The sequence below is a fragment of the Pristiophorus japonicus genome, chromosome 9, assembly GCF_044704955.1.
Source record: "Pristiophorus japonicus isolate sPriJap1 chromosome 9, sPriJap1.hap1, whole genome shotgun sequence".
Classification (NCBI taxonomy): Eukaryota; Metazoa; Chordata; class Chondrichthyes; family Pristiophoridae; genus Pristiophorus; species Pristiophorus japonicus.
Window position 1 is genome coordinate 118,205,060 of NC_091985.1, and position 23,811 is coordinate 118,228,870.

The following is a 23,811-nucleotide window of genomic DNA, read 5'->3' on the forward strand; positions in this document are numbered from 1 at the left end:
TGCTCTTCCATGCTTCTTCCTCCCCTCCCCCTGTGCAGCTGAGCTACCCGTGGTGCTGTAGACTTGGTTCTGGCTGCACTCTCCAGAGGCACCATTGCCCTTGCCAGCACTCAGAGCAGAATACTGGTTGGAGAGCAAGTTGGATTCTGGACTCCTGCACTACCTGCCTGATCCTCCCCTTTTGTCTGGTGGTCACCCATTGCCTCTGCCTGCACTTTTAGGCTGCAGGGTGACCACCTCTGGAAACGTGCTATCCACGTAGCTCTCAGCCTCGCAGGTGCACCGCAGTGATTCCAGCCACTGATCAAGCTCCGAAACATGGAGCTCAAATTGCTGTAACTGGTGACACTTCCTGCACATGTCATCCAGGCTACGTGAAGCATCCAGGACTTCCACAAGGCGCAGGATGTGCACTCCACGGGACTGAGCTGCCCTGCCGTGCCTCTAGTTAATTGACTATAAACTAAACTATGAAATAATCGTAATTCTCGAAGACAAAAAAAACAACACTTACCAGCTAGACAACAGTTCCTTCCCTTGCGCCGATGTCACTTTTGGTTTCTGATGTCACTCCTGTGTTGAGTTGCTCCCAGCTCTCCACCTGCTTGCTGCTCCGGTCTGTGCTGTCTCTGGGCCTCCCACTCAATTTATGCTCCCCCTGCTCGCTGCTGTCTTACCCTTTATCTATTTTCCCAGTCCACTTTAGGCAACTCTGCCTTCATACCTTTTGTAATTGCCTTTATTTAAGTTCAGGACACTAGTTTTGAGACCCAGCTTTCTCGCCCTCCAACTGAATTTAAAATTCTACCATGCTATGATCACTCTTCCCAAGGGGATCCTTTAGTATGAGATCATTAATTAATCCAGTCTCATTACAGATCAGCAGTGTGTAAAATAATCTGCTCTCTGGTTGGTTCCACAACATATTGTTCTAAGAAACCATCCCGAATACACTATGAACTCTTCCTCAAGGCTACCTTTGCCAATTTGATTTGTCCAATCAATATGAAGATTAAAATCACCCATGTACCTTTCTTACAAGCCTCTGTTATTTCTTGATTTATCTGCTACAGTGTAGCTACTGTTAGGGGGCCTATAGACTACTCCCACCAGTGACTTCTTTGCCATATTTCTTATCTCCACCCAAACTGATTCTACATCTCTATCTTCTGAGCCAATATCATTTCTCACAACTGCACTGATCTCATCCTTTTATTAAGAGCTACCCCACCTCCTTTTCCTTTTTGCCTATCCTTCCGAAATGTCAAATACCCCTGAATATTCAGTTCCAGCCTTGGTCACCTTGCAACCACATCTCTGTAATGGCTATCAGATCTTACCCATTTATTTCTATTTGTGCCGACAACTTATCTATCTTGTTACGAATACTGCGTGCATTCAGATAGAGCTTTTAATTTTGGCATTTTACCATTTTTCCTTACTCTGACCCCACTTTCTGATGCACTCTTATGTTTATACGCTCTGTCCCTTCCTGTCGCACTCTAGTTATCATTACCCCTATCGCTACCCTGCACTATATTGCCTTCTCCTTTCTTTTTGACTTTAAAAAAGTTTCCACTCGCCTGATCCCTCTCCCTCAATCGTTGAGTACATTTAAGACCGAGATTGACAGATTTTTGTTAAGTGAATCAAGTTGATATGGGAATAGTGCAGGAAAGTGGAATTGAAGTAGAAAATCAGCCGTGATCTTATTGAATGTTGGAGCGAACTCTAGGCGGATGGGGGAGTATTTCAAATAATGTATTCTTCCCTACCCTAGATCCAGATATGAGCAAATTTCCTTCCAGTCTTGTCAATAAGATGATAATTTGCAGTATTAATTTAAAGGTGTGACTCAGATGAAGGGAATGAATAATAGAATATGCTGTATATGTGGGGTGAGGGAATAAATTTGCTACAAGGGGGCTAGTATCACATTTTGAAGACCAGCCAACTCGCATTTTGTTTCTGTGGGAATGGTCTTTGCCTAGGCTTGGCTTACAGCACTTTGGCTGTTCACTATTTTCAGTAACCGTTTGGAATGCTGGAAGCTGAGGTTAGGTGGAAATCAGTTTTGTGCTTGCACTGAGGGTTGACAGTGGAACAATGCTGGCTGTGTTCAGAATGGCTAATACTAATGGGGATACAGCAGTTGAATTTCTGTCTACAGTTGAATGTTTGTCTACTTTTTAAAAAAAAAAATTACATTGCTGTGATTGGCAGAAAAACATTCCAGGGTTAAGCCACTGTAGGGCCTTTTCTTAATCTACAAATTGAATTAAATGAATACTCTTAAGAAAAAGTAGTTATCTTTTGAGGAGATCATTTTATAAAAATTTTTTTTTTACATTTTGTTAGTGCTGACCTCCAGCTCGTTGACAAATTCCAGTGTTTGGTTTCTAGCTAGCGGCCAGATTGCTACTTGGAGCAGCAGTGCACTCCAAATATACAAAGTTTTCTGCGCAGCAAGAATGATTTAGGCTGATGAGTTCCAAACAGTGTACATTGAAGTAGACTGTCAATTATTACTCGTATGTATTTGATGCAATATTCTGGATTGAAAGATCTTATTTGTGGTCTTCATGCTGTAATTACACAATTCTAAATGCATTATATCAAAATAATAAACCTCTACAACACACATTTTAATTTGATGCACATGCTTTCTGTTCTAATTCCATCTTTGTCATTATTTTCTTGATAAAAGTTTATAAATTGAGGATTTATTGTGTGTCTGGGTCATTTCTCCAGTTTTTCATAAAGTTGCAGGAGCAAAGGAGTTAATTTTGTCCAACTGGCAGACTTTCTATATTGAGGCTTACAGTATTGGTTCATTAACAAGGGACCTGTATTCTATGAGCACACCAGTGAACAGGGGATTATTTGAGGCAAGTTTGGGGGCTGAAAAGTGTCCAGCTGACAGGTCAGGAAGTAGAAGAAAAATACTGAACAATTTAAATATGATTTATGAAAAGTAACATGTTTTTATTTATATATGAAGGGAAACATGTCAGTACAACTTGACTCTCACTAAGCCCTGTGTGCACTTCATCTGGTTGGCTTAGTTTTTAATTGTATACAATTTATATTGGGCTTGCACACGAGTAAATGGTATAGTACAAATTCACAACACATAGAAACATAGAAAATAGGTGCAGGAGTAGGCCATTCGGCCCTTCTAGCCTGCACCGCCATTCAATGAGTTCATGGCTGAACATGCACCTTCAGTACCCCATTCCTGCTTTCTCACCATACCCCTTGATTCCCCTAGTAGTAAGGACTTCATCTAACTCCTTTTTGAATATATTTAGTGAATTGGCCTCAACAACTTTCTGTGGTAGAGAATTCCACAGGTTCACCACTCTCTGGGTGAAGCAATTCCTCCTCATCTCGGTCCTAAATGGCTTCCCCCTTATCCTTAGACTGTGTCCCCTGGTTCTGGACTTCCCCAACATTGGGAACATTCTTCCTGCATCTAACCTGTCTAGCCCCGTCAGAATTTTAAACGTTTCTATGAGGTCCCCTCTCATTCTTCTGAACTCCAGTGAATACAAGCCCAGTTGATCCAGTCTTTCTTGATAGGTCAGTCCTGCCATCCCGGGAATCAGTCTGGTGAACCTTCGCTGCACTCCCTCAATAGCAAGAATGTCCTTCCTCAGGTTAGGAGACCAAAACTGTACACAATACTCCAGGTGTGGCCTCACCAAGGCCCTGTACAATTGTAGCAACACCTCCCTGCCCTTGTACTCAAATCCCCTCGCTATGAAGGCCAACATGCCATTTGCTTTCTTAACCGCCTGCTGTACCTGCATGCCAACCTTCAATGACTGATGTACCATGACACCCAGGTCTCTTTGCACCTGCCCTTTTCCTAATCTGTCACCATTCAGATAATAGTCTGTCTCTCTGTTTTTACCACCAAAGTGGATAACCTCACACTTATCCACATTATACTTCATCTGCCATGCATTTGCCCACTCACCTAACCTATCCAAGTCGCTCTGCAGCCTCATAGAATCCTCCTTGCAGCTCACACTGCCACCCAACTTAGTGTCATCCGCAAATTTGGAGATACTACATTTAATCCCCTCGTCTAAATCATTAATGTACAGTGTAAACAGCTGGGGCCCCAGCACAGAACCTTGTGGTACCCCACTAGTCACTGCCTGCCATTCTGAAAAGTCCCCATTTACTCCTACTCTTTGCTTCCTGTCTGACAACCAGTTCTCAATCCATGTCAGCACACTACCCCCAATCACATGTGCTTTAACTTTGCACATTAATCTCTTGTGTGGGACTTTGTCGAAAGCCTTCTGAAAGTCCAAATATACCACATCAACTGGTTCTCCCTTGTCCACTCTACTGGAAACATCCTCACAAAATTCCAGAAGATTTGTCAAGCATGATTTCCCTTTCACAAATCCATGCTGACTTGGACCTATCATATTACCTCTTTCCAAATGCACTGCTATGACATCCTTAATAATTGATTCCATCATTTTACCCACTACCGATGTCGGACTGACCGGTCTGTAATTCCCTGTTTTCTCTCTCCCTCCTTTTTTAAAAAGTGGGGTTACATTGGCTACCCTCCACTCCATAGGAACTGATCCAGAGTCAATGGAATGTTGGAAAATGACTGTCAATGCATCCACTATTTCCAAGGCCACCTCCTTAAGTACTCTAGGATGCATTTATTGCAGGATTGGGTTGAAGGATGTGTGATGACCAGGCTAGCATCATCCCTGTCTGGGGTGGGGTGCTGTAGGTTTGTGGAGAGGGGCAAGCTGCTCAATAGTAAAGAAAGAAAGACTTGCATTTATATAGTGTCTTTCATGGCCTCCAGACTTCCCAAAGTGCTTTACAGCCAATGAAGTATTTTTGACGTGTAGTCACTGCTGTAATGTAGGAAATGTGGCAGCCAATTTGCACACAGCAGATTTGTACATTGGGGATAACTCCACTGCTCTTCTTCGAAATAGTGGCCATGGGATCTTTTACGTCCACCTGTGAGCAGTGTGGCTTTGGTTTAACGTCTCATCTGAAAGATGGCACCTCCAACAGTGCAGCATTTCAGCACTGCTCTGGAATGTTAGCCTAGATTTTTTTTTGTGCTCAAGTTTTAAGTGGGACTTGAACCTACGACCTTCTGACTCCGAGGAGAGAGCATTACACAATAGCAGGAATAGACCCTTGTTATAATTGTGCAATGTGCTGGGGACTGTCCCTCGGCAGATGAAAGAAAAACTTAGATTTATATGGAGCCTTTCATGACCACCGGATGTCTCAAAGCACAATTCAGCTAATGAAGTACTTTTGGAGCGTAGTCATTGTTGTAAAAGTGGGAAACGTGGCAACCAATGTACACACAGCAAGCTCTCTCAAACAGCAACGTGATAATTAGATATATTGTGTGTTTTTTTTTTGTAATGTTGATTTGAGGGATAAATATTGGCCAGAACACTGGGAATAACTCCACTGCTCTACAAAATAGTGCCATGGGATCTTTCACGTCCACCTGAGAGCAGACAGGATCCTCGGTTTAACATCTCGAACTAGGGGGCATAGTTTTATAATAAGGGGTCGCCCATTTAAAACTGATGAGAAATTTCTTCTCAAGGGTTGTAAATCTGTGGAATTCTCTGTCCCAGAGAGCAGTGGAGGCTGGGTCATTGTCTATCTCTGACTTAAAGATATTCAGATTTTTGAGCAATAAGGGAGTAAATGGGGAGCGGACAGGGAAATGGAGCTGAGGCCATGATCTTATTGAATTGCAGAGCAGGCTTGATGGGCCAAATTGCCTACTCCTGCTCCTATGTCTCAGCCGAAAGACTGCACCTCTGACAGTACACATTCCCTCAGCACTGTACAGGAGTGTCAGCCTAAATTTCTGTGCTCAAGTCCCTCGAGTGGAACTTGAACCCACAACCTTCTGCCTCTAAGCAGAGTGTGCTACCCACTGAGCCACAGCTGGGGCTGGTCTGATTGTGCAAATTTTGGGTGGGAGGGACTGAATGTTCCTGTCACAACACTGCATTTTGGATCATATAGCCATGCAGGGAAGAAGTAGAATTGTCTCATACAGTATACTTATAAAATAGCAAAAGTTTTGCACAAAATCCATCAGCTTTACTAAAATTAAACTGATATTGAATTTGCAAGTGAGACGCTCAGTAGAGCAGCAACTGAAACTACTAAATATCAGGTCAACATTATCCTATTACACCAAAATCAAATTGCTATAGTTCTGCAATAACATAAATGCAAACATCCAGTAACAGACTTCAGAAGGATTAGGTTAGCAAACCTTTTTTTTTTAAAATGAGGCTGTTTGGCAAAACTTGGCTAACCGCAAACTTATAGACCAGCAGCTATATTTTCAGCAACTGTGTGCAGGATCCTGTTGATGCTTGTTTAGGGAGAAGACCTCTCCATTATCTCTGTTGTCAGAAATACAGAATGATGCAACACAGAAGGAGGTCATTTGGCCCATTGTGCCTGTGCCGGTTCTTTGAAAGAGTTACACAATTGGACCCATCCCCTGCTCTTTCCCCATATCTCTGCAAATGTTTTCCCATCAGGCATTTATCTAATTTCTTTTGAAAGTTATTGAATCTTCTCCCAGGCAGTGCATTCCAGATCATCATAACTTGCTGCATACATTTTTTTTTTTTCCCCCCTCGTGTTATCTCTGGTTCTTTTGCGAATTACCTTAAATCTGTGTCCTCTGGTTACCGTCTCTTTTCTGTTCTGGAAACAGTTTCTCCTTTAATTACTTTTATCAAAACCCTTCATGATTTTGAACACCTATCAAATCTCCCCATAACCTTTTCTGAATGTGTATCTGATGTCCAGTTCTGGATGAGCCACAATTTCCTCCAGTTAATCATTGGGAAGACTGAAGCTATCATTTTCAGCCCCAGCCACAAACTCCATATGCTCACCACAAGACCATGCTCTTCCGCAGCCAGTCTCTGAACCAGACTGTTCACAACCTCAACATCTATTTGACCCTGAACTGAACTTCACATCCTTCCCATCAAAAAGATCAGCAACTTGTATTTATATTGTGCCATTAACATAGTAAAACATCCAAATGCTCTTCACGGGAGCATTATAAAACAAAATTTGACATGAGATATTAGGGCAGATGACCAAAAGCTTGGTCAAAGAGGTAGGTTTTAAGAAGTAGCTTAAAGGATGAAAGAGAGTTGGAGCGGTTTAGGGAGGGTATTCCAGAGTTTAGGGTCTTGGCAGCTGAAGGCACGGCCATTAATGGTGGAGTGATTTGAGATCGAGGATGCTCAAGAGGCCAGAATTAGAGGAGTGCAGACATCCCGGAGGGTTGTGGGGCTGGAGGCAATTTTCAAGAAAGGGAGGGGCAAGTCCATGAAGGAATTTGAAAACCAGGATGAGAATTTTAAAATCGTGGTGTTGCTTAACCGGTTGCCAACATAGGTCAGTAGACACAGGTGTGATGGGCAATGTTCCTCCTCACTTTTTTTGGGTGCGTCACCCCTTTACAAGGCTGTGTGGCCCATTTATAGTTTTGCGCATGTGCGAAATTTAACATGGGAAAAGCTGGTCCGCGCAGCTTAGAGGGAACGTTGGTGATCGGTGAATGGCACTTGATGTGAGTTAGGACAGGGACAGCAGAGTTTTGGATGACCTCCAGTTCATGGAGGGTAGAAAGTGGGAGATGGCCAGGAGTGTGTTAAAATAGCCAAGACTAGAGACAATAAAGGCATAAATGAGGATTTCAGGAGCAGATTAACCGAGGCATGGGCGGAGTCGGGCGATGTTCCATGGATGTAAATAGGCAGTGATGGCCTGGATATATGGTCGGAAGCTCATCTCGGGGTCAAATATGACACCAAGGTTGTGATCACCTATTTCCACCTCCATATAACATTGCCTATCACCACCTATCTACTGCTGAAACCCTCATCCATGCCTTTGTCCTCCAGACTTGCTGATTCCTATGGGAATATGAAAAAATATAAAGGCCAATAGTAAAAGTTTTTATAAATATATTGAGTGCCCAAGGCAGATGTGGGCTTGTTAAAGACACGGGTGATCTGGTAATGGATAACAATGTAATGGTAAATTTATTAAACAAGTACTTTGTATCTGTTTTCACAGTAGCGGAAGAGAATAAAATATCAGTGAACAAAGGGAAGCTAAAAATAAATCAAGGGGAGGAACTTAGTGCATTTAATATTAGTTTTTTACAAAATAGAGAAAATAATGGGACTTAGGATTGATAAATTTCCAGAAATGTTTCTTGATGATCCATTGTGCCACCCTCCCACCAAAGCAAGCTGAGATCCAACACCCAGAGCAAGAATAAAGTGTGTTTCAAACTGCTAAGGATTACCTGCAGTTCAAGATTGTTGGGGTCGGGGGCAGACTGCCCATTTGGGAACTCGGGCGATTTCCCAAGTGGCCACAAAGCATTGTATTCGCAAAGCCCCCTCTCCCCTTTTTTTTTTTTCCTTGCAAATCCTGAAAAATCCCACAGCCTTTCAGGGGAAGCCCATCCACCCCTGGGTGGGGGTAAGAATTTCAGATTCTGTGTGAGTATAAGCAGTATATTTCAAAAAGAAGAAATTCAAGCTGGGTAACTCTTGCATACCTTCAATTGCAGGAATGATTATTTTAATATTGCTTGAATTTTTCAAGTGGCGATTATCAGGACTTGTTACTCCTTTTGAGCTGGTCATCTTGTATGTGGTATCTGTAGGTTAATACCATTTGGCTTGTATTATTGATGCTTATTATTCTTCCCAGTCTCATTACTTTTTTTTGTTTTGCATTTATCCACATTAAGCAATAAGCATAATTTATTAACTCAACATCCTAATCTACAACAACTTGCACTTCTATCGTGCCTTTAATGTAAGAAAACATCCCAAGGTGCTTTACAGGAATGTTAAATCAGGGGGCCAAAATTTGACAGCAAGCCAAAGATGGAGCTACAAGCCAGGTGACAAGAGTTTGGTCAAAGTGGTAGAATCATAGAATGGTTACAGCACACAAGCAGGCCATTTGGCCTGTTGAGCTCGTTCTGACTCTCTGCAAGAGCACTTCAGCTAGTCTCAAGAAAGGTTCTTCAAATCCCTCTATTTTTGATGGACGTGTTTTATTTCCTAACCGCCTGCCCCAAAGTTTATCATTAGCTAACTTGGACAGATTTGTTTCTGTCCCCACTTCTAACTTGTTTTATGTATTTTGGAAGCAGTTGCCAGAATGCTGATCCTTGAGACATATCACTAGTCACCCACCTTTCTATAGATGCAGATCTGTATTTAGATGTCCTGAGTTCCTTCTGATTCAGATAATTTCTGATCCACTTCAGAAGCTTCTTTCACCCTTGAGGACCAATCTCCTGTGTGGCACTGTACCAAAAAGCTCTGCTAAAATCTTAAATGTCCATAGATTCCCCTTGTCCACCAGATCTGTTTTAAGGACTCCAGTGGAAATGAAGTACAAAAATCAAAACCTTCTAGGAGGGGGGCATCCCCCCAGATTAACCTTGGAAAATAATCTCGCCCCTTCAGTGTTTGCATTCTCATTCAGTAAGTTCTATATTCTGTAAAACTTCTACATTTAACATTGCTATAAACCCGAGCTTTTTTATATTTTAGGATTTGTTTCCCCCTACACTAAAAGCAATCAACTGTTGGGTATGCCTGCAGCTTAAGCTATAACCTGACCATGTCCTACTTCACTTTCAGTGCAACCCTTTGCCTTCATGTCATAAGTGCTATATTCCATGCTGTTTTTAGAATCATAGAAAATAGGTGCAGGAGTAGACAATTCGGCCCTTCGAGCCTGCACCACCATTCAACAAGATCATGATTGATCATTCCCTCAGGACCCCTTGATCCCCTTAGCCGTAAGGGCCATATCTAACTCCCTCTTGAATATATCCAACGAACTGGCATCAACAACTCTCTGCGGCAGGTAATTCCACAGGTTAACAACTCTGAGTGAAGAAGTTTCTCTTTTTCTCAGTCCAAAGTGGCCTACCCCTTATCCTAAGACTGTCCCCTGGTTCTGGACTTCCCCAACATTGGGAACAATCTACCCGCATCTAACCTGTCCCGTCCCGTCAGAATCTTGTATGTTTCTATGAGATGCCCTCTCATCCTTCTAAACTCAAATGTATAAACATAGAAACATAGAAAATAGGTGCAGGAGCAGGCCATTCAGCCCTTCTAGCCTGCACCGCCATTCAATGAGTTCATGGCTGAACATGAAACTTCAGTACCCCCTTCCTGCTTTCTCGCCATACCCCTTGATCCCCCGAGTAGTAAGGACTTCATCTAACTCCTTTTTGAATATATTTAGTGAATTGGCCTCAACAACTTCCTGTGGTAGAGAATTCCACAGGTTCACCACTCTCTGGGTGAAGAAGTTTCTCCTCATCTCGGTCCTAAATGGCTTACCCCTTATCCTTAGACTGTGACCCCTGGTTCTGGACTTCCCCAACATTGGGAACATTCTTCCTGCATCTAACCTGTCTAAACCCGTCAGAATTTTAAACGTTTCTATGAGGTCCCCTCTCATTCTTCTGAACTCCAGTGAATACAAGCCCAGTTGATCCAGTCTTTCTTGATAGGTCAGTCCCACCATCCCGGGAATCAGTCTGGTGAATCTTCGCTGCACTCCCTCAATAGGAAGAATGTCCTTCCTCAAGTTAGGAGACCAAAACTGTACACAATACTCCAGGTGTGGCCTCACCAAGGCCCTGTACTCAAATCCCTTCGCTATGAAGGCCAACATGCCATTTGCTTTCTTAACCGCCTGCTGTACCTGCATGCCAACCTTCAATGACTGATGTACCATGACACCCAGGTCTCGTTGCACCTCCCCTTTTCCTAATCTGCCACCATTCAGATAATATTCTGTCTTCGCGTTTTTGCCCCCAAAGTGGATAACCTCACATTTATCCACAATTATACTGCATCTGCCATGTATTTGCCCACTCACCTAACCTGTCCAAGTCCCCCTGCAGCCTCTTAGCATCCTCCTCACAGCTCACCGCCACCCAGTTTAGTGTCATCTGCAAACTTGGAGATACTCAATTCCTTCATCCAAATCATTGATGTATATTGTAAAGAACTGGGGTCCCAGCACTGAGCCCTGCGGCACTCCACTAGTCACTGCCTGCCATTCTGAAAAGGACCCGTTTATCCCGATTCTCTGCTTCCTGTCTGCCAACCAGTTCTCTATCCACGTCAATACATTACCCCCAATACCATGTGCTTAGATTTTGCACACCAATCTCTTGTGTGGGAGCTTGTCAAAAGCCTTTTGAAAGTCCAAATACACCACATCCACTGGTTCTCCCTTGTCCACTCTACTAGTTACATCCTCACAAAATTCCAGAAGATTTGTCAAGCATGATTTCCTTTTCATAAATCCATGCTGACTTGGACCGATCCTATCACTGCTTTCCAAATGCGCTGCTATTTCATCCTTAATAATTGATTCCAACATTTTCCCCGCCACTGATGTCCGGCTAACCGGTCTATAATTACCTGCTTTCTCCCTCCCTTTTTAAAAAGTGGTGTTACATTAGCTACCCTCTTGTCCATAGGAACTGATCCAGAGTCGATAGACTGTTGGAAAATGATCACCAATGCATCCACTATTTCTAAGTCTGCATCCCAGAGTACTTAAGGAAGTGGCCCATCAGGACCCGGGGATTTATCGGCCTTCAATCCCATCAATTTTCCGAACACAATTTCCCGCCTAATAAGGATATCCTTCAGTTCCTCCTCACTAGACCCTCGGTCCCCTAGTACTTCCGGAAGGTTATTTGTGTCTTCCTTCGTGAAGACAGAACCAAAGTATTTCTTCAATTGGTCTGCCATTTCTTTGTTCCCCATTATAAATTCACCCGAATCCGACAGCAAGGGACCAACGTTTGTCTTCACAAATCTTTTTCTCTTCACATATCTAAAGAAGCTTTTGCAGTCAGTTTTTATGTTCCCGGCAAGCTTCTTCTCGTACTCTCTTTTCCCCCTCTTAATTAAACCCTTTGTCGTCCTCTGCTGAATTCAAAATTTCTCCCAGTCCTCGGGTTTGCTGCTTTTTCTGGCCAATTTATATGCCTCTTCCTGGGATTTAATACTATCCTTAATTTCCCTTGTTGGCCACGGTTGAGCCACCTTCCCTGTTTTTATTTTTACTCCAGATAGGGATGTTCATCCATGTGATCTTTAAATGTTTGCCATTGCCTATCCACTGTCAACCCTTTAAGTATCATTTGCCAGTCTATTCTCGCCAATTCACGCCTCAAACCATCGCAGTTACCTTTCCTTAAGTTCAGGACCCTAGTTTCTGAATTAACTGTCACTCTCAATCCTAAAAGAATTCTACCATGTTATGGTCACTCTTCCCCAAGGGGTCTCGCACAACAAAATTGCTAATTAGTCCTTTCTCATTACACATCACCCAGTCTAGGATGGTCAACTCCCTGGTTGGTTCCTTGACACATTGGTCTAGAAAACCATCCCTAATACACTCCAGGAAATCCTCCTCCACTGCATTGCTACCAGTTTGGTTAGCCCAATCAATATGTAGATTAAAGTCACCCATGATAACTGCTGTACCTTTATTGCATGTATACCTAATTTCTTGTTTGATGCTGTCCCCAACCTCACTACTACTGTTTGGTGGTCTGTACACAACTCCCACTAGCGTTTTCTGCCCCTTGGTATTCCGTAGCTCCACCCATACCGATTCCACATCATCCAAGCTAATGTCATTTTTTAATATCGCATTAATTTTCTCTTTAACCAGCAATGTGACCCCGCCTCCTTTTCCTTTCTGCCTGTCCTTTCTAAATGTTGAATACCCCTGGATGTTGAGTTCCCAGCCTTGGTCATCCTGGAGCCATGTCTCCGTGATGCCAATTACAACATACCCATTAACTGCTATCTGCACAGTTAGTTCATCCACCTTATTCCGAATACTCCTCGCATTGAGGCACAGAGCCTTCAGGCTTGTCTTTCAAACGCACTTTGCCTCTTCAGAATTTTGCTTAATGTGGCCCTTTTTTGTTTTTTGCCTTGGGTTTCTCTGCCCTCCACTTTTACTTTTCTTCTTTCTATCTTTTGCTTCTGTCCCCATTCTACTTCCCTCTGTCTCCCTGCATAGGTTCCCATCCCCCTGCCATATTAGTTTAACTCCTCCCCAACAGCACTAGCAAACACTCCCCCTAGGACATTGGTTCTGGTCCTACCCAGCTGCAGACTGTCCGGTTTGTACTGGTCCCACCTCCCCCAGAACCGGTTCCAATGTCCCAGGAATTTGAATCCCTCCCTTCTGCACCACTCCTCAAGCCACGTATTCATCTGAGCTATCCTTCGATTCCTACTCTGACTAGTATGTGGCACCTGTAGCAATCCTGAGATTACTACTTTTGAGGTCCTACTTTTTAATTTTAGCTCCTAGCTCCCTAAATTCGTCTTGTAGGACCTCATCCCGTTTTTTGCCTATATCGTTGGTACCTATGTGCACCACGACAACTGGCTGTTCACCCTCCCTTTTCAGAATGTCCTGCACCCGCTCCAAGACATCCTTGACCCTCGCACCAGGGAGGCAACATACCATCCTGGAGTCTCGATTGCGGCCGCAGAAAGGTCTATCTATTTCCCCTTACAATTGAATCCCCTATCACTATAGCTCTCCCACTCTTTTTCCTGCCCTCCTGTGCAGCAGAGCCACCCACGGTGCCATGAACGTGGCTGCTGCTGCCCTCCCCTGATGAGTCATTTCCCCCCCCCCCCCCCCCCCAACAGTACCCTAAGTGGTGTATCTGTTTTGCAGGGGGATGACCGCAGGGGACCCCTGCACTACCTTCTTGCACTGCTCTTCCTGTTGGTCAGCCATTCCCTATCTGGCTGTGTACTCTTTATCTGCGGTAAGACCAACTCACTAAACGTGCTATTCACGTCATTCTCAGCATCGTGCATGCTCCAGAGTGAATCCACCTGCAGCTCCAGTGCCGCAATGCGGTCTGTCAGCAGCTGCAGGCGGATACACTTCCCGCACATGTAGTCGTCAGGAAGCGTCCTTGACTTCCCACATAGTACAGGAGGAGCATAACATGTGTCCGAGCTCTCCAACCGTGACTTAACCCCTAGATAAACTTAATTTAGCAACAACAATGATAAAGGTTACTTACTGATAAAGAAAAAGAAAAACTACTTACCAATCACTTACCCCCTTGACTGTGACGTCACCTTTCGATTTCTTTCTACTTTTTTGCCTCCCTGGTGCAGCTGCACCGGCTCGCCTCACCTCTGAACTGCCTGCTCGACGCTGCTTCTCCTCCTCACTCTCCCGCTCCCCGTTAGCTTTTGTGAGAGTGTTGGTCAGCATTTGCTAGTTTTCTAGGTTGGCATGTATGAACTGTGGATGGTAACCCATGATATTGTTTGACCAGGTCTCCAAGGTTTTACTGCATGGAGTATTAAAGAAAAGATACACGTTCGAGAATGATGCACAGGCCATCAAAACCTTTCTTCTACAGTGCCAAACTTGTAAAGACTTGATCAAATGATTCTTCTGTTTGGATAATAGATTAATTATTTCTGCATGGAGGTTGAAGTAGAAAGAAAAAGAATGAATTTAGATTTATATGTCATACAAAAATTTATATTCTATTTTAGTTTAATTTATATTTCATGATCTCAGGACGTCCCAGAATGCTTTACATCTGAGGAAGTACTATTTTAAGTGTTTCATTGTAGGAAAAGTGGCACAAACAGTAATGTGATAATGACCAGATAATTTGTTTAGTGATGAAGAATAAATATTGGCCAGGACACCGGGTGAACTCCCCAGCTCTTCTTCGAATGGTGCTGTGCGATCCTTTCCGTCCATCTGAGAGAGCCTCAGTTTAACGTCTTATCTGAAAGTCATCATAGGCAGTCCCTCGGAATCGAGGAAGACTTGCTTCCACTCTTGAAGTGAGTTTGGTGGCTGAACAGTCCAATACGAGAGCCACAGACTTTCACAGGTGGGACAGGTAGTCGTTGAGGGAAAAGGATGGGTGGGACAGGTTTGCCGCACGCTCTTTCCGCTGCCTGCGCTTGATTTCTGCAAGCTCTCGGCGATGAGACCCAAGGTGCTCAGCGCCCTCTCGGATGCACTTCCTCCACTTAGGGCGGTCTTTGGCCATGGATTCCCAGGTGTCAGTGGGGATGTCGCACTTTATCAGGGAAGCTTTGAGGGTGTCCTTGTAACGTTTCCACTGCCCACCTTTGGCTCATGAAGGAGCCCTGAGTAGAGCACTTGCTTTGGGAGTCTCGTGTCTGGCATGCGAACTATGTGGCCCGCCCAGCGGAGCTGATCAAGTGTGGTCAGTGCTTCAATGCTGGGGATATTGGCCTGGACGAGGACGCTGATGTTGGTGCGTCTGTCCCCCCAGGGGATTTGTAGGATTTTGCGGAGACATAGTTAGTGTTATTTTTCCAGCGACTTGAGGTGTCTGAAAGACCGCGCCTCTGACAGAGCAGCACTCCCTCAGTAATGCACTGAAGTGTCAGCCCAGATTATGTGCTCAAGTCTCTGGAGTGGGATTTGAATCCACAACCTTCTGACGCGGGGCGGGGTGGGGGAGGGGAAGAGAAAGAGGGTGAAAGTGGTGTTACCACTGAGCCAAGGCTGACACCTTCTATTAAAACAATAAGGAAGTTCAGAAGGATGAGGGGTGATCTTATAGAAACATTTAAAATAATGAAAGGGATAGACAAGATAGAGGCAGAGAGGTTGTTTCCACTGGTCGGGGAGACTAGAACTAGGGGGCACAGCCTTAAAATACGGGGGAGCCAATTTAAAACCAAGTTGAGAAGGAATTTCTTCTCCCAGAGGGTTGTGAATCTGTGGAATTCTCCGCCCAGGGAAGCAGTTGAGGCTAGCTCATTGAATGTATTCAAATCACAGAGAGATAGATTTTTAACCAATAAGGAAATTAAGGGTTATGGGGAGCGGGCAGGTAAGTGGAGCTGAGTCCACGGCCAGATCAGCCATGATCTTGTTGAGTGGCGGAGCAGGCTCGAGGGGCTAGATGGCCTACTCCTGTTCCTAATTCTTATGTATGTTCTAAGACTAAATATCAAGGGAAATCCAGAAAATACACTGATCCTGACTACCTGGCCCGAAATAAAAAGTGACAAACGGATTTTAAAAAGTGCCTTCAAAACAAACTATAATTGCACTTTATTATCAGTTGATATTGAATTTCTAGTAGATTTTGACAGTGGCTACTTTGAGTACAGATGGTTAATGGTATAAATTTTCTAAAATTTCAATTCTGCTTCCAGATTCAGTCATATGATAAAATAAAGGCCCGAGGGTTGCCAGATGATGTGGCTTCACTTTTAAGCAAACTGGTGGTGGTAAAGTTGAATGGAGGACTTGGCACTAGCATGGGCTGCAAAGGCCCCAAAAGCCTGATTAGTGTACGCAATGAGTATACCTTCCTGGACCTCACCGTTCTGCAGATAGAGGTAAGGACAAATTTATACTGTTTAATATAGCCAGACCAGATCAGAATAAACTTGCAGGTAATTTTGCTATTTACTCATTGTGCTAACGAATGATACTCAGCCATATAGAATAGGTTCAAGGTTCCAGATTCAAGCTCTGAGCCATTTCAGTTGATCTTGGTGTTGCATGTGTGGATATCAGGTGAAGCTGTGTGGCTCCTTGGCTAGATCCTGAAGAACCTTCAGTATTTGAAGTCATCTGTGGGAGTGAAGTCGCCATAGGAGTACTGCTGAACCAGGATCAACTTTTGTTTACCATCTATATTCTAGGTGCTGCCTGAAAGGCAAGATAAAAAGGCTCCAAACTCTGATGATTTTTGAGTCGGTTTGAAGCCTCCGCGAATCACTGACCAGGTTCGGAGATAGCCGTGGTGGAGTCGTCGTTTGAGGGGGCAGATGGAGCCAATCTCCTTTCCTCAAACTCTGGCCTCTTGTGCATCCCCCCTCCATTTGTCCCATCATTGGTGACTGTGCCTTCAGCTGCCTCGGCTCCATGCTCTGGAATTCCTTCCTTAAACCTCTCTGCCTCTCCACCTCCCTTTTGAAACCCACCTCTTTGATCAAACTTTTTTGATCACTCTGAATATTTCATCCTTTGCCTCCATGTCCATTTTTTTCTGATTGCTCCTCTGTGGAGTGCCTTGGGACATCTTTCTAAATTATAGGTGCTATAGAATACAAATGTTAAAATTATATCCGGCGTATCTGGAATATTGTTCCGTTTGGATCTCTGTATTAAAGGAAAGATGCAAGATTATTGGAGGAAAAAACCCAAAAGTAAAATCACTAAGATCAGTGGAATTCTGGTGTATAGCTCTAATTCTAGTTATGGCATGTTAGCTCAGATCTGTATGTTGGGTTGTTAATACCAGTAAAGTATTAAATTTCAATTATCATCAATTAATACATAACATTAGCCTCCTATCAAATGTAAATTTATCCTGATTTGCCAGCATTTGAACAAAACTTACCATGCAGATGTCCCCTTGGTCTTGATGAACTCATTCAACACCGATGAGGATACCAAGAAGATCTTGCAGAAGTACAGTCACTCTCGTGTGAGAATTCATACCTTCAACCAAAGCAGGTAAAGAAGTTTTGTCTTTTCCCCAGGCAGTCTGTTCATCTAAGGGTACAGTTACACTGCCACTATTTCATGAATATACAATGGGGACAACATAAATCCAGAGTCTGTCTCAATCTGGCTCACACTGCAGCAGTGTGAAACTCCCTTGGGGAGGCCAGCTTGCACATTTTGACTGGCCTTTTTAAGGAAAGGCCAATCAGTCTGTTTCTTTTTATATTGTAATATTAACCGTTCGCTTTTGCCTGTTACATAATGAAGTACAAGTCCATTTTAGATGCAGTGATCACTGAATTGTTGAATTAGACTGAACTTCAAGCAATGATCAGTTTAGTAAACTAATTGAAAGATATGCTTCATATAATTCAGAAAAAAAAACTTGCAGTTATATAGCACCTTTCATGACCTCAAGATCTCTCGAAGCGCTTTATAGCCAATGAAGCATTTTTGAGATGTGGTAACTGTTGTAATGCAGAAAACATGGCAGCTAAATTGTGCACAGCAAGCTCCCACAGTGTGATAATGACCAGACAATCTGTTTTGGTGATGGTTGAGGAGTAAATATTGGCCAGGACACCAGGCAGAACTCCCTTGCTTTTCTTTGAACTAGTGCCATGGGATCTTTTGCATCCAACTGAGGGCATACAGGATGTTGGTTTAACATCTCATCCGAACGACCACTCTAACTCCACAACTCCCTCACTACTGCACTGAAGTGTCAGCCTAGATTATATGCTCAAGTATCTGGAATGGGACCTTCTGACTCGAGGGACGAGAATGCTTCCCATTGAGCCACTTAAATCAGTTAAGTTAGTTCTGCAGAAGGAAAAGTCTGCAAATTCACCCTTTATAGAAGCAGAAAATTGGTATGGAATGGTACAGATTTCTAATTGGAAGTTCCACTTTGTAGACTAGGACGAGTGAAACTACTGATAAGATAACAAAGTTGTGGAGTTATACTGGTCTCCAGAAAAATAACTTGTTAAAACAGATGCTTAGAATTCGTAAAGGTATTGAGATACTGAGGGCCAAACTGTAACACGTTTGAGTCCTCCGACTGAACTTGCGAGGTTTTGTCGTAAGTGCTGTTTTTTAAGTGTGCGTTTAATTACTGTATACTTAATAAATCTGTGACATCTGACATTCAATGTCTATGAACCCTATTGATTTGAGGAGTGTCAAAATCTCGACCTCCAATAAATGACTCAGACACCTTCAGCTCCGGCAGAAGTTTATTTAGTTTACTTGCTAGCAAGGGAAAGGTCACACTCTGTCAATGGCTAAGTGAACACCTCCGCAATGGTACAGTTTCACGAGATATTTATACAGTAAAACCCAAGTTATGGCCTCTCCCTGTGTATTGGCTCTGTCTCGCAGTCAGTGAATACAGATAGGGTTAATTACTACATCCTTGTCCTGACATGGTTTCCAGATATTTCCTTTTGTCAGGGTTATTAGTTGGCCAGCTGGCCATCACTCGATGAGAGTGTGGTAATGAGCTATTACTTGCCTTGCATTGTGTCAGGATTGTCCAGTTTCCTGGTCAGTTATCTTTTTGCAACAAATGGATGAGGTCTCTACAGGAGATAATGGCTGGTGGTTTGAGTACTTTGAAAAAGGGTGGGGTGGCGTGGAACTGGTGTCGTATCGACAATAGGAGAGCACCATGGTGGGGGGGCGGTACTTGTCTCAGCAGGACTTGTCTCCTAGCTGTCTGATGGCTATCAGCCCTTTCAAGCCAGGTTTAGCTGTTTATGCAAGCCGACTGCTTTATGCAGAAATTTCTGGAAGGACCAGGACTCCATTTTGTTATATATTAAAAAGGGCACAAAAATACCGTGTGGTATCAGCCTAGATAAAAATACATTTCCACATTCCCCCATTTTGTCCTTCACAAGGACAACTTAATCCATTCCGATCTTGTACAGTCTCTCTATTTCCATTTCAACACAAGAGCCTTCAGTAGTTGTTGCTACCATAACTCTAGCCGTGGTCTCGGTAGGTAACATGGTTTTTCCCACCCTGGCACAGCAACACTTAACCAAGACAAATAATAGATATAGGGGGAAGACTATCAGCAGGAATATGATCAAACCCTGTACCACAGATCTCCCTAGGGATCCCAACCATCCCGATGCCCAACCCCACAAGGTGATACCATCCTGGCCAACTGTCTGTTTATACTCTCTTACCTTTTTCCTAATGTATTCAGCTAGACTGCCGATTCCTTCTGATTTATCTGGGATATACGTACAGCATTCTCCACCTATTAATGCGCATGTCCCTCCTTCTTTGACTAGGACATAATCTAAGGCCATACGATTTTGGAGAGCCACTGTTCAAATAGCTACCATTTCATCATTTACCCCTTCAGAGGCTTGGGAAGTCGCATTGGCTACTGATTCGACTAAGTTAGCCAGTTCCCGTAACTGCCATTCGGTTGATGCTATTCCATAGGGTGGCACCATTACCTTGAATATTCCGTTTAGCCATGTCAAATCCCGTTTAAATCTATGACTTCCGTAGGCATCCCTTAGAGTCTTTATTGATCTGATAAAGGGTACCACATATCCTAAGTAACAGGACCCTGTCCAGTTGGCTGGTAACCATGGGTCGGCTTTATGGCCACTAATAAAGTAGGTGCAATTATAGGAAGTCAGCTCCTGGTCCTTTTGCGCCATCCATACTCGAGTGGTCTCACCTTCCCACCCTTCACCTGGGGCTTTGTTATGGACCATTGTCCAGCCAACGGTTGCTATCTTTCTCCCATCAGTGGGATTAGTTGTGGCTTGCCATTTAGTCATTTGGGAACACTTTCTGCGTCCCATTTCTGGTCCTTTAGTCTCATTACTCACTACTCATTACTTACTAGGCATATTATACCTTCAGGATTTCCTAATGCTTAGGAAGGGAGGCTGACGGTTATTATAATTTGTCTGGTACCATTCCTGGAAGGTTGTAAGTTTATACCCTGCTGACCTCCATTCTGTGTGCTCCTTTGTTTCTGACACCTTGGTTAGGTTTGTCCTATTTTGCACTATCAACCATTCTACCATTTCTGATTCGTTAAAGGGGACAGATCTCAGGGGAATACCCCGTTCGGAGTGGACAGGTACATGGGAACATATCCAACAACTCGACAAGTTTCTTTCTTGAGCATACTTATGACTCAGTGCCATAAATATGTTTACTTGCAGTTCCTTTCGGTGGCGTGTCTGTACCCCTGGTATAATCAATAATGCAAAGTAAAATCCTGTCAAGCCCAGCACCATCAGTCCCCATAGTCCATACAGTTCCTTATTCAGTCTTCCTTTTTCTGTTCCTCTGGTTCCTTCTTCCCTTCCTCCTGGTCGGGTGCCCTTTTGCAATGGGACGCATGGATCCATGTTGGTCTTTCCTTTACCTTGATTGCAGTATTAGTCGCCAGCAAGACTTGGTATGGTCCTTCAAATCTTGGCTGTAGACTGCTTTTTCTTTTAAAGATTTTGATGTAAACGAATTCCCCGGGCTTCAGGTTATGACACTTCCCTTCCGCTGGCTTGACTTGAGCTTCCTTTACCTGTGAATGAAAGCTGGAAATACATTTGGTTAGTGCAATACAATAATTCAACATATTTTCCTCCATTTTGTGGATGTCCATTTGTTTTGCAGTAAATGGTGCTGTAAAAGGTAGTCGTTGGGGACATCCCATAACTATCTCATGCGGTGACAGGCCTGTTGTTCTGTTGGTTGCAGATCGCATTACCATCAGAGCTAAGGGCAGCAGTTCTGTCCATTTCAGTCCAGTGTCATTGCATAATTTTGCCAGCTTATTTTTAAGCATTCCATTATATCTTTCAACAAGTCCAGCTGATTGTGGATGATAATTGCAATGAAAACATTGATTAATCTGTAAAGCTTTACACATTTCTCTTATAACAGTTCCTGTGAAATGTGACCCGTTATCATTAGAAAGCTTAGCAGGGATTCCGAAGCGCGGTATGATTTCTTTTAACAAACATTTAGCAACAGTAGTGGCATCGGCCTTTTTACATGGAAAGACTTCAGTCCATCTAGAGAACACATCTACAATAACTAATACATTCTTGAATCTCATACACATAGGTAATTCAATAAAAATCCATTTGTAAATGTACAAAAGGCCCGACTGGATTTGGGTGGGAGGCAGATTCTACTTTTTCCGTCTTGCCCGGATTCATTGTCTGACAGGTAACACAATTTTCACAGATTTGTTTTGCAATTGCCGAAATACCTGGTGCATACCAAGTTGCCAAAATATAATCTGCCATCCCCCCTCTGCCTGCATGTGTGAATGTATGAACACATCGGGCAATCCATGGAAGTAAGGATTTGGGCGCCACCACACGGCCGTCGTGGTGAACCCATATTCCTTCTGGATTTTTATAACATTGATCCTTCGTCCAGGTCACCACCTCCTCTGTACTGGCCTGTGTCTGAAAGGCCAGCACGTCATTAATAGTGGGTGGCGGGTCTGAGCAATTATTTTTCCTTAGTGGGAACAATGACACCTGCATCCCCCCTTTTGACAGAGCTGCTGACTTAGCTGCATTATCAGCTCTGGCGTTCCCAAGTGCCACCTCATTCGACTGGCCTGTATGTGCTTGGCATTTGATAATGGTAAGTTTCAAGGGACATTGAATGGCTTGCAGGAGATTTTCCACTTGTTCTGCATTTTTGATAGTGGTTCCTGAAGAAGTCAGGTACCCGCGAATCTTCCAAATTTGTCCATAGTCATGTGATACCCCAAAAGCATACCTGGAGTCGGTGTAGATATTAACTGTTTGTCATTCAGCCAGAATACAGGCTCGAGTTAACGCAAACAATTCGGCTTGTTGGGCTGAAAAGGAGTCTGGAAGAGAGGCTGTTTTGACAACATTAAACTGGGTAACAATTGCATAAGCCGCTCTAGGTTGGCCCCTATCATTTCGTAAGGCTGATCCGTCAACATAGTACACTAGATCAGGGTTACACATTGGTACATCTATTAGATTGATACGTGGTTTAGTCACTAATTCGGTTACCATTTCACATGAATGGGGTTTGCCGTCATCTTCTGTGGGGAGTAGAGTGGCTGGATTTAAGGTAGTGCATCTTTTGATAAGGTTCGGATTTGATAACAGTTCAACTTCATATTTAGTGGTTCTTGCGGAGGTTAGGTGTTGGGTGGCACATTTAGTAAGTAAAATCTCGACAGAGTGTGGGATGTATAGAATGGTCAGATGATTTAGAGTTATTGTCTGAGCCTGTTGTATAGCATAATAAGCTGCTGCCAACGAAGGAAGACATCCTGGTAGTCCGCGTGCCACTGGGTCTAGTTGGGTACTGAAATACGCTACCGGTCACTGCCTGTCCCCATGTAACTGAGTCAAAACAGATTGTGCAAAACCCGACTTGTGATTCACAAATAAGTTGAATAGCTTAGTGTAATCTGGTAATCCCAAGGCTGGTGCTGAAGTGAGAGACTGTTTAAGGTTCTGGAAAGCATTCCGGGATACTTCATTCCAAATCCTTCTTTAAGCATTGTGAGAATATAGTAGATTCATTCACAGCTCGTAGGTCTTGGACAAACCTCCATTTGTCACTATTGGGCTTCTGAACTGGAAGAATCGGTGTGTTTCACGGACTTCTCATTTATGCTTATAGTGATTCACAGATCACAGAATGTAAAGTATTTGTTTTATAATTTTATTAAAAAGCTTCCAAACCCAAGATTTTTCCAATACACCCAAAATGTTGATCAAGGAGATCACCTGAAATATCTCAAAATCCCAATTCAAATATTGTACTGCCACTCTTTATCTAAAAAAGAAATCCTCTTACTGAGCTAAAAGCTTTCGCGTCAAGATTTTACACCAAGAACAATGGGAGCCTGCAGCCTCGAGAGACCCACAAAGGCTTTTTTTAAAAAGGCATTACAACTTCCCTTCTTACTCCTAGACTAAATTTATGTCTTTCATACCAATATAATCAATGATTGCGTGTCTTCTTTTGACAAGTAAGTGAGCATGTCAAATAAATTCTCTTTTTTTTTAAACCACCGGGACCATGTCTCAACAAACCTACCCTTTGTGCATTTCCTAGCTCCGTAACTTCTCATCCGAATAAATCCACACCTGCGTTTCTAACTTAAAATGTTTT

At 43.3% G+C, this 23,811-nt stretch overlaps 1 protein-coding gene across 3 annotated transcripts in view; it reads left to right on the forward strand.

Annotated features, from left to right (window-relative positions):
- ugp2b (UDP-glucose pyrophosphorylase 2b) overlaps window positions 1-23,811 on the forward strand; it is a 58,744-nt gene that overhangs the window by 18,886 nt on the left and 16,047 nt on the right. For all 3 annotated transcript variants that reach the window (XM_070889758.1, XM_070889755.1, XM_070889756.1), the window contains 2 exons: window positions 16,344-16,529; window positions 17,522-17,655. In XM_070889758.1, the coding sequence (XP_070745859.1) occupies window positions 16,344-16,529; window positions 17,522-17,655 (320 nt within the window). The remainder of the gene's footprint in view (window positions 1-16,343; window positions 16,530-17,521; window positions 17,656-23,811) is intronic.